General features: G+C 27.9%; 3 protein-coding genes and 1 long non-coding RNA gene across 4 annotated transcripts; 2 read left to right on the plus strand and 2 right to left on the minus strand.

Annotated features, from left to right (window-relative positions):
- The first annotated feature begins 234 nt into the window (after nt 1-234).
- On the plus strand, nt 235-2,023 carry LOC107073947 (uncharacterized). The gene is made up of 3 exons (XM_015334915.2): nt 235-976; nt 1,084-1,440; nt 1,532-2,023. The coding sequence occupies exons 1-3, from the start codon at nt 771-773 to the stop codon at nt 1,920-1,922; spliced, it is 954 nt and encodes a 317-aa protein (XP_015190401.1). The 5' UTR covers nt 235-770; the 3' UTR covers nt 1,923-2,023.
- A 327-nt stretch (nt 2,024-2,350) lies between these two features.
- On the plus strand, nt 2,351-3,440 carry LOC149033000 (uncharacterized). The gene is made up of 2 exons (XR_016176135.1): nt 2,351-2,843; nt 2,924-3,440. It is a non-coding gene; the product is annotated as an uncharacterized LOC149033000 (long non-coding RNA).
- Nucleotides 3,441-3,584: 144 nt separating this feature from the next.
- On the minus strand, nt 3,585-7,384 carry LOC107072348 (RNA-binding protein 47). The gene is made up of 5 exons (XM_015332210.2): nt 6,629-7,384; nt 6,069-6,243; nt 5,448-5,752; nt 4,453-4,585; nt 3,585-4,351 (listed from the first exon to the last, which is right to left on the minus strand). Exons 1-5 carry the CDS (start codon nt 7,304-7,306, stop codon nt 4,236-4,238), a joined length of 1,407 nt encoding a protein of 468 aa, XP_015187696.1. The 5' UTR covers nt 7,307-7,384; the 3' UTR covers nt 3,585-4,235.
- Nucleotides 7,385-9,342: 1,958 nt separating this feature from the next.
- On the minus strand, nt 9,343-11,097 carry LOC107072446 (uncharacterized). Its single transcript, XM_015332391.2, has 4 exons — nt 10,786-11,097; nt 10,092-10,261; nt 9,871-10,008; nt 9,343-9,797 (listed from the first exon to the last, which is right to left on the minus strand). Exons 1-4 carry the CDS (start codon nt 10,871-10,873, stop codon nt 9,531-9,533), a joined length of 663 nt encoding a protein of 220 aa, XP_015187877.2. The 5' UTR covers nt 10,874-11,097; the 3' UTR covers nt 9,343-9,530.
- Nucleotides 11,098-12,020: the final 923 nt, after the last annotated feature.

A 12,020-nucleotide genomic window follows, 5' to 3' on the forward strand; every position in this document is an offset into this window, starting at 1 on the left:
AAAAAAATTCGTGTTGTGGTGTAAATAACAACTCCTCTCTACCTTCAGAAAAAAAATAAAAAAAGGAGAACATTTTTATGACAATAAGGGTAGATGTAATGTGTGTGACCATTATTGTTTTACAGTAGAGAAATCTTTTCTTCGTTTTGATACAAACAAAATTCTTGATACTCTCTAAAATTAAGAAAACAAAGATTATTCTTTTTCTTTAAATCAGATATTATTAATGGAGAATTATGATACATAAGGACCGAAATCACATTCGGTTTGCCCAAGATTAAATTATATTCACTTGAATGTATATACGCATGACAATAAATGTTGTTTGTATTATAAAAAAAAAAAGTAATTCATACAAATTTTTCCCTGTTTTGTAAGAAAAATACAAATCACAATAAAATTATTCCGGTTCAATGATACCACAAATCGTACAAAATAATACACCTGCATTAACAAAATGAAATTATAATAAATGTAAAAATCTCATAACTAAGGTTATCACAGGAACAGTATGAAAAAAAAGAAAAATAAATGAAATTATTACACGAGAATTATAAAAATATATAAAAACGTATCCGGAAGTTCTAACAGATAATATTATCATCTTTCCATTGAAATGAGAAACGAAAAAGAACACCCACCACTCTGTGCGACTATGTAACTGATAATAATATCGTTAAAAATATTCAGTTTGTCGCGAGATTTCCTTCGTGTAACAAGTTCCTCGACGTTAAAGGATAAAAAAAAGAAGAAAATTATAGAAAACAAAAATGAGGTGTTTATTCTACTTCCTCGTTTTCTATTTATTTGGTCACGCCTACTCGAAGAAATTTTGTCGAACGATAACTTCGAAATTTCCAAATAGAATAACTTTCGATTGTACAGAATTAAACACTTTACTAAATCATTTGGAATCGGCACGAAGTAATACAACGAATATTAAAATTTATGGATCTAATTTAAATACTATCGCAGGGTGAGTGCACATAAATTAATTTCAAGATTTAACAATGTTATAATTCTGGAAGGAAATAATTGTTTAAATTAAATATATATATATATTTTTTTTATTTTGACGAGAAGACAAGCCTTTATAAAATTTAGTGCAACTTTACGAGTTTTGGATCTACATGAAAATAATATCAAAGTATTGGAACCTCGAGCTTTCATAGGATTAGTAAACTTGAATGAACTAATACTATGGGGTAACCAACTGACATGGATAATTGGTGATTGGTTCGTAAACCTTTATAATCTTCGAACTCTCGACTTATCGTTCAATCAAATACAAACCATGGATTATAACGTCTTTCCGTTGCTTCCTTACTTGGAAAACTTCTACATCGATTATAATAACTTTCAAACTATAGACTATAACATGTTCGTCTATATGGCGAACTTAAAAAGAATTAGATTTAGTAAAAATCCTTGGAATTGGGGGTAAGTAGAAAATATAAAATTAACGAAAAACAAAAAAAAAGAAATATTTCGATTTTGAAAATAAACAAATTATATGTTAATGTAATTGCAGATATCGTGCTCTGTTAACCTGGCAAATGGAGAACAAAAATGTTGATTACTCTAGCGAATGGGATGATTGGAATTGGATGAGCAACACGATAAAAGATTGCACGGAAAGCGGTGAGGGTGAAATTCCGAATGATAGTGTAATCGATTGCGTTGTCAGGAAACTGTTGGACTTTACGTACGATACTTTGCACTTCTCTCCTATTGGATTGGCAAACGATGTTGGATGCGCTCAGGAAGCAAGGAGATTGATCAGCTGCGCAAGACCAAAGAATGTTACTCAAAACACGGATTATCAAACAATACGTATGATCCTTCAAGATTATAATAGAGTTTTACTTCCTATGATACGAGCACATAGTCCATTAAGTTATAATGTTAATTCTCAACTGTAATTCTACATCATAAATATATATTATAATATATTCAATGCATATGAAAATGTAATTAAACGTAATTAACAAAAAAAAAAGTTATTCGAATATATGCAAATTAATATTTTGATTTGTCCTATAATTATGAAACGGTATAAATAATGTTGAAATTTTTAAATAGTTTATATTTAAATAAATATTATATAATATTGAAAAATAATGTTACTTTACATATCTTCTACATATATAATATTATTTAAATTCTAATATTATATATAATATTATTATATATATTATTATATACTATAATATTATTTATTACAGTAATAATAATAATTATATATATATATATATTTATATTTATATTATTAATATAACATATAATATAATTATTATATAATATATAATTATATTAGTAATATAATTATAAAATAGTAGTAATATATATATATATATATATTACCTATTATAATAATAATAATATATAATATATATTATATACTATAATATTATTAATGTCCTCGTTGTATTTAAATAAACAAACAAAATGTCACGTGATAAATTCTCCGAAAAGCTGTCCTCCCCTAACAAGCGAAAAGTAACGCACGAACGGAACTGCTATCTCGTTGTTTTGTATCGTTTACCCTCACCATCGTCACTTGTCGCAAAGCAAGGTTTCTTTTTCTGCGCATGTTTCGTTCTTTTCATCTCTTGCTCGCCAGTGGAAGATAATAAATAGTAGGGATACAAAAATTTTCAGAGAAGGGAGAGACAAAAATAAACACGTCTGCTCCGGACACATTTCTTTTATATGCAATGTTTTGTTAACACTGGTCAGAGAAACGTCAATATAAATATATTAACCTTTAAATTAATTTCATCATTTGCGATTATACAGCTTAAGATTAAAACATATTTAATAAATGTCCTGCTACAAAAGTGGTAGAAGTTTAATAGATATTATATTTAAATATGTAGACCTTTACTTTAATATAATTAAATGAATTTCTTTTCTAAAATAGAATGTAGTTGTCAACCTGAGACTATCACAGTTCTAACTCTTGACGGACGTCAAAGAAAGATTCGTACGTATTGGTATGAAACAATTAAATCATTGAAGCAAAGAATTTCTTGCATCTACAAGTCAGAAGGAAATCAAGATTGGCCACCAACAAGAATAAAATTATGGAGCGGTGGTTACTTTTTAGAAGACAATCGTACCTTGTCGGATTATAATTTAACATCTAAACATATGATTATCATGCAATTACATTTTCTTAATAACTGTTACACATAGTATCGATTCACAGAAATATTTATTATTCCATAATGTCCGTTAAAAGAAATGAACAAGAACATTGAGATCATTTCTAACCACTTGGATTTCATTCTTATCAACTTAGAAAATATGTAACATAAATGTTAAGTATAAAGAAACTGAACGTTAACTTTTTGTCCTATGTGCTAACGTTTTAAGTAAATTAAAATGTGTTAGTTTCTCTATGATAATGCGAGTAAATATTTTATAATCTTACAAATAGCTTTTTACATTATATATAATATATAGTATAATTAAATAAAAGTCATTGTATACGTATAAAAAAAACATAAATAAAAAAGTGAAATTTTCACTTTTTTAATATCTAATATTATAAAAAAAAATAATAATTTTTTTCTAGTTGGAAATTCCAACAATCTTCTATATATATTTTTATAATGATCTATTTTTTATATTATGTTATTTTTATGTTAAATATGAATAACTTTAAACATATATGTAATATAAAACAATGATAGAGCATTTGTGTTCCAATATAAATCTAACTTAAGATTCTTCTACATAGATAATGATTCGAAGTAACGATTCTGTAAATACCTTAGCGATTAACGTTAATAATAAAATGCATTAATTATTACGGCTTACGCAAAAAGTGAATAATATTTGACCTATACATTTTTTAAAATTCAACTAGATTTGTTACAAAGTGATACCATTTAAAATATGTTTTTTTAAATGATTATTACAAACCGATCCAAGCCAACTTTATAAAAAAGTTTCTATATACTCATAGAATTTGATATCACAAAGTTGATTATAATCAATACGGTATATAATTAATGTAACATTTCATTGAAAAGTTTAAAATTATAAATGTAAATTTCGAAATCACGTTAAGGATTCGCGCGTGTGAGTTATTATATATTTTATCAATTTAGAATCTTATGATTGTAGTTAATCTTTTGCAAAAATAATTTGATTTCATTTGAAGATTACTTTTAGCATATTTTTTTCGTCGATTTCTATAACGCGTATTACCAATTACGATTAAGAAATTAATAACTTCCATTAATATAGGTATTGTACAATGAATTTGTCAATGTATAAAACTGCGTTCCATCAAATTCCACAATGTTTTGTTGCGTGCAATCTTGTGCAATTTTCTGATTGTCTATAAAAAAAATAGTAATTAAAAAAAGATTAAATATTTAAATATTTTGTTGTCGATTAAACTATGATTTGTTGTAAGAAAAAAGAAAGAAAAAATCTTACCAGGATTATTTGTATACGATTTAGACAAGTAATGATACATTTTTAACGATGTCGAACTGATTGCTTTATTTTTTGTAGGCATTACTTCTCCGTGATATTCAAAAATTGTGGCATTTCCTTTGAAAATGGTTATCTATAATAAAAAAAAGAAATTATCTCTGAAAAATATCGTGATTTAGTATAATTCATTTAACTGGCCTGATGATGGTTCATTGCACTAATTAATGAGGTGTCTGATTTTTATTGTTTTAATTATCTATAGAAAAATTAATCATCCACAATATAACATTAGAGTAATTAAAACATTGAGAATTAATGCACGTAGAGAAATATTCGTTAGATATAAAAGCTACCTAAACAGCGACTTTAAATTCCCTGAATTCTATCTTTTTTTCCCTCACACCACTCTCCCCCTCTCTCCCCCTTTCCCATGGAAAGTTTCTGGAATTAATATAGTTAGAAAATGTACGACGAAGTCCTCCCAAGGAATTAGATACATTTACGTATTCGCTATAACTTTAAACGTATTAAAAAAAAAATCAGGAATAAAAGAAAACTGTAATACATTTAAGACTACATTATTCTTTATCGTATTATCTTTCCTCGAATATTTTCCAAGGTCAAACATACGAAGTTGTCGAGAAAAAAAATGAGGTCAGTATTCTTATTGGCGAGTTCTTTTTTTTCTTTTTTTAGCCAAAGAAAAATGACTAATAATTGGACAATATTCTTATGTTTTTTCTTCTTTCTTGTAGTCCTCACTTTAATATTTATTGTTACATTCCTAATACTTCTGATTTAAAGGTTTCATAGACGCATACATACAATGCTGAGCAAATGTAATGGTATAAATTAATGTAAAAAATATTAAAGGAAAATCAAATCTTTACCAATATATCATACCATACCATCTTCACCAATATATATAAAGTTTTTAGATAGAAAAATATGTTATTTATAAATTTCGTAATTATGAATTTATTTGTCGATCTTACCTTACAAATATATCCAGGAGTATCAACCGCTCTCCAACATTCAAAGGAGCACATTGCACCTAACTTTTCCTTAACCAAAGTTTGTAATGCGATGACGTGAGCGGTACCTTTATTATTATTTTCCTCGTATACCTCTGGAAGTGCTTGAAGATAGTAATTCTTCGACAATAATGGCTTGAAACGAGCATTTCTACCAGTTGACGCAGCTTCATTTATACATTTCTGCCTCTCTAAGAGTTTTGATGCACAAATCGGTTTCGCCCAACGAATTTCCCAACCTTCTTGCTCTACGATGCTATTGCGTTCTATTGTTACCAAAAATAACATACGTATGAAATTTAGAAATTAAACGTAAATAGATATACATCAAATAAAATATTTAAAAATAGAATATAAAGAAAATACTTCCATTTATTTTATCAGTATTTTCAAACATTTTGAGTCAATATTTGTGAAATAGATGATCAATATACATACATACATACATACATACATACATACATACATATATATATATATATATATATATATATATATATATATATATATTTTGTTAAATATATATTAAATATATGTTATATATTTAAATTCTATTAAGAGATGCACAAAAATTTTACTCACGCGACATAATGTCCATTACTCTTTGTGCGGCTTGTCTTGATTCGTAATGTATAAACGCAAAATGATTAATTTTTTTCAACTTCAAAATAGGTATATTCGTTGATTTTTGAAATATTTCCTTGATTTTCTGTTGCGGCATATTCAAAGATAGATTCCTTACAAATAAAGCTGTTACCTGTGCACAATTAATATTTGTAAAATTAGATCATTTTTTAAATGTACTTTATTGGGCGCCATATTTTTTATTTCAAATTTAGACAAATAATAAGCGTTCAATTTACTTTACAAAAAAATGACGGATGACCGTTAAAGGTAAAATTTATTGAATTATAAAATGAACACTTTTAAGATTTAATTTTAATTATAGAAAAAAATATTAATTTTTTTTTATTCAAATTTATTTTATGTACATATTATAGTGAAAAAACATATTTTTAACGAAAAAGAAACATTTTAGGAACCAGTTACGAAAGTTCCAGATGCCGCGAAATTCAATGTGGTTCTTCACAACTTTTTCGTATGCGTCCGATTGGTTAGATAAAAAAAAATACAAAACTTACAGTTTGCATAATTTCTTCATCAATCGGATCGCCGGGTTCTGGATCGGCCCAATCAACAGCAATTTCATGTTCCCAAAGCATAACTCTGCCAGGTATAAGTTTTCTTCGTGCCATTGCAGCAGCACGGTGATCCTTGAATTCGACAAAAATAAATCCACGATTGAGTGACTTATCCAAAGCATTTGGATACAAATAAATATCGGTGATCCCTTCGAGAAGTTTCGTCAATTCTTCCATAAACTCAGCTTTCGTTTTATTTTTGGGTACCCCACCAAAGAAAAGTCGACAATTGTCGATCGATTTGACAACGCCAATACGATGTCCCGGTCGAATTTCATAACCGTCTAACTCCATGCAGGCCTTTTTAGCAGTTTTCGAATCTTCGTAAAGAGCAAATGCATAACCACGCGTTGATCCCGAAAAATCGAGCATCAATCTAAGTTCCATCAATCGACCGGCCTTACTCAATATTGGCATTAATTCATCCTCGTAACAATCACGAGGAAGACGACCGACAAATACTTCCGCACCTTTTTCTCGTTCTTTTCCGTCGTGATAAATTTCTGGTGCGGATAATCTTCTTTGACCATTTTCCTGTATCAATTCGTAATTGGTATTTTTCAACATTTCTAATAATTTGGCGGTCAATCGACATTCACCATTAATTATTTCCTCCATCCTATTAAATTACTAAATAAATTATTTTTATACAATTTTTTATATTATACTAATCAAAAACAGAAATCAAAAATGTAAACGTCGACTCTATAAGAGCAATCAAACTAACAAACCGAACGTTACTCGATTACTAATTACTTCTTCGTTACTTTCTTCTCTCCCCCCATTTACCTCCTCCTACTCCTTAACTTAATCTTCCCACCTCTCTGTCATCTTTTTCAACCAATAACTTGTATATCTTATGCACTCACATCAAAGTCCGATGATTCTGCTTGAAACTTTCTGTCCTCTTCTATCTCTGACGGACCAATCAAAACAAAGGTACGATGATGATTTGTGTGTGTTTAAGCATCTGAGAGATAGGCTTATCTATGCTAATGAGTGCGAGAAAGAAAGGAAGAAATTTGTAACGGTTCGCGAACTTCGTCATCGATCGTTTTTCTTCGGGATCCAAACGTTCGGCTATTTTCGGACAATAATTGAAGTTTTCGTCAGTGCACATTTACATCATTCGATAGTAGTACGCGTTACGATTGTTTATTTTAATTCATTTCATTATTGTAAGCTTTTTGTTATGTTAAAATAATTTTAATTAAATGGAGGATAAAAAAGATTTTATTTTGTAAAGAAATGTATTCATTTATGTAGTTTATTATTGCTAGAAATTGTTATTATAGAAAATATATTATCGTTTTGTGCATGTGTGTAGGTGAGTATGTTGAAAAGAGTTAGATAATTATTTTGTAACGTCGAACGTGATTGGTTCTTTTACAATAACCGTTATTTTCATATACTTCTCGGATTATTTTTTGTTCATTTCGTATCAAAGTTTTAGAACTGCTTATTTAATTCAGATAATTAACCTTAAATAATTATAATAGAATAAATTATTTACACACATTAATTTTTTTAAAGATTATTAATTATTATAACAATAAATGAAGAAAATTTATTCGGGAAGTTTTAGTTATTTCGGCGGGTCGACCGTGATTGATTTTTTGTACAATGATCGTTATTTAATGTCATAAAATCGTGATTAATTTGACTTTTTAAATATTTGCGTAAAATGTAAATATTTATAAAATATAATGATTATATATTTTGCTAATGAGATTAACAATTAATCTGACAATAAGGTGCGCACAGGTGAGATCGGTCCAAGGGAGACCCAGCCACAAGGGATCATCGTTGAAACACAGGTTTGTAATGATAGATTTAGTGAATTATAAGCGCAAATGATCATCTTCCAAAATGGTTGTATGTATTATCTATTTAATCAATTATAATTTTTTTTTAACAATTCTATTTTATTCGCTTATTTTAAATTAATATTTTCTTTGGTTTTATTCTTTTGATGTAATGATTATTATTTGTTAGATTGAAAATTGAATTATTATTTGATTTGATTAAATTATGATTAAATTACTATTTTGATTTTTCAAAAATTGATTAATGAAACAAGTTGGATCAATTTTTATCTGAAAACAATACTTCTGCTTTTTCTATTTTTTATATTAATTTTTGTCTAATATTATTTTTTATTACTTGGTAAAATCTCATGCTTTTATTCCTCATTTATTTAAATGTAAATTATTTTCAACAAGACTTCAGTGTAAACTCCATTTTGTTACGTTTGGAATGGCGAATAGTCTGAAGTTGTGTTAGTATATTCTCAACAATATATATATATATATATATATATATATATATAAAAGTATAATCTTTTTTTTAATATCCTTGATAGTTGTTCTTAAGAACGATAAATGTCATTTTTTTTAAATTTTATAAAAATTTAAAACAAAGATTAGTTTATTTTTTTACTTTAAGAAAAAATAATTATTATTTTTAATTATTGAAGAGATAGATGGCAGCACTTGTCAGTAGGATATCGATAAAAGTTCATGTCGATAAAACAGGAATTGGAAAAATTCATTGTCGATTAGTTGTTTAATACTAAATTTTTAAATATTATCATTGAGCTTAAATATTTCTTGAAACATTCTTGTATATGCTTTAGTTACATAAAACAAAATTAATACAGAAAATATAAAAATTTTATTGCAATGATATAAAGATGCATCTATAAAATTCATTTGTGATCCGTAGAAGATTTAAATATACAAATTTTTTATGTACTATATACAAATATATTACATATATAAACACTGCATATGTTGTAATGAATGCTGGAGAACAATTTGAAAATCAACAACTAAAATAACCATCAAAGGCTATCAATATCGTAGTCTTTAGCTTTGAAATCTTCGAATGGATTATATTTTACTTTTTTTGTTTCGGGTCGCATAGCAATTAACTGTTTATATAGGTCTTTGTAATGTTTGAGTGCTTCATTCATGACTTTGCTGTTGTTATCTTGATTCATAGACAAATTTTCAACTAAATCACACATCTTGTTACTTCTAGAGATATAACTTTCTAATTGATCTACTATAGTTAGTTCTTCTTTCAATGCTGCGTTTAACAAAGTGGCCTGAAAACATAATACAATAAATAATTATATGAACGATGATATGATGTTACAATCATACATTATTTTTACATACCCTCTTTGCTCTTTGCTGTAAAGTCTTCAAACGTTCCTCTAATAGTTCATATTCTTCATCAGTATATTGAACACTCTGGCATTTATCTTCATCTAACAACACATTTTTTGGTATAGAAATGTATTTCTTAACGATACTCTAAAAAGAAATCATAGATATAGTCTTTGTTGCTTTTATAAAAACAAAAATAAAAATTACAAATAGCATAGAGTTACGGTTACCTCTATGAATTTTAAATGTGGCATTGCACGTTCACTATAAGTTTGTATTAGCTTTTTTACATTTTTTTTAAGCTCTTTTAACTCATCCTTATCATAATCGTATTTATCTTGCAAACTTTGGCGTAAACTTTTACATGTTGATTCTATAGCTTCGTAAACTATTTTTTCCACTAAAAAAAAAAGGTATGGATATATTATAAAAAGCTAAGACACCTACAAGCAATTTGTATTTAGCAAAAATAAAAAGCTAGGAAAGTATAAATAATAAAATTGCAATTGAAGAAAAGTAAGTAAATAAAATAAAAATAAATATCTTTATTTGTATCATGCTGGATAAGGGTAAAACAAATGTAGGAGGCATAAATATCAGAGGAATATAATAAAATAAAATTTATTTAAGAACAAAGCTGAATTTTCGGAGAAAGAAAGAAAAATAAAATGGAAAATTAGCTTTAAAATTCAGTCGATGGTGTAATGCGTTTGGTGAAATTATTTCAAGCGTTGGACGAGTGTGACTCTAGTCATGATCAAAACTACATGACCCAGAGTTCACTCGCCCAACGACTGAAACATCATAACCCTAAAATGAAAAGAAAAAACTCTTGTCTATGTAAAAATCTCGTTGGCGGATTAAACAGGGAACGAAATAAATAGCGGCAGCGAAACGGCTTCATCATCGTCGTAGTTCTCTTACATGTTGCATTAACGGCTCTCGAGTGAAAGCCCAACAGCTGCATTTCGTATTCTTCCTCTTTACGTTTTTCAAATTCGGTAGACGCCATTGTATCTATTCGAAATACGCGTTACGATTTTATGCGATTATCTTTACGAGCACTTGTTATTCTTAATGACTGTTTTATTTTTTCTTCTTCCTTCTTTTTTTTATTCCTTTCTTTCTTTCTTCTAAAGAACAACCTCCTCTCTCGACGACCAGACACCTTGACGTCCGTTGACAAACGAAGATGGCGTCCTTTCTGCTTGCGCGTTCAAAAGCGTCCTTTGTTCTCGTCGTTCCTCGACGCATCCGGCTTGATCCAGTGTTCGTGGTGGGGTTTAGGACCGCTACGAGATGTCGACCAATCATGTTTTAGCTAAATAAACTTATGGAATTTTGTCTCTCGACCTATAAGAATAATCCAATTTTAAATGGTGAACTAATCTTTTTTTTATACATAAGATTAACTTCATTTGTTTTTAAATTTTATTTTAAATCATTATTTGTGTCTAGAAATTACAATAATTTAGTTAAATGATTTTTTGAATGATTATAGAAAAAAAATTGTTGATTCGGTCGATAACGTTGCAGGTTTGCCCTTAGTAATATAGTTACATAATTCTCTTGTTAGATGTCGACACTTGATGTTTGTTTATGAGTCATGTTTCTCTATATATTTTTCGTTTCGAAGCATGAAGTTGTTTCGTGTCGATAAGCTATGAAACATGCTATGAAATATTAGACTGAACAAATGTTTTTCAAACCACTGTCAGCAACGTGAGATAATTAAACATTTCCAATAGGTATCTTCATATCTAACAATGATTCATAAAATTACGATATACTTTTAAATGAAGGCCTTGTTTGTAGTTTAGAAAATACATTCTTACAAGGAGTTGAATACTAAGCATTCACCTGGCGGATATACAAAATTCAAATATTTCTGTACTTTTAGTCTTATCAATTTTAAACACAAACGTTTCCTGTCTTTAAATTTTATTCTATACCCTCATCATTTCGTTAAAGTTCGTGAGCGGATTTTTTGTTTCCTCAGCAGTTAAATAGAAAAATTATATTACAAATATAATCAATCGTTTGGGGTAACAAATTATGGTAATTCCTAGTGGTTACCAAAATTCCAACAACTAGTTTCACTTATATCAATAATTATGAAATTTATGTTTTTTATTTAAACTTATTTTAGAAATTTTCTG

This window comes from Polistes dominula, unplaced genomic scaffold (assembly GCF_049000335.1).
Source record: "Polistes dominula isolate Pdom_NZ unplaced genomic scaffold, Pdom_raw_medaka contig_31, whole genome shotgun sequence".
In the NCBI taxonomy this organism is placed as follows: domain Eukaryota; kingdom Metazoa; phylum Arthropoda; class Insecta; order Hymenoptera; family Vespidae; genus Polistes; species Polistes dominula.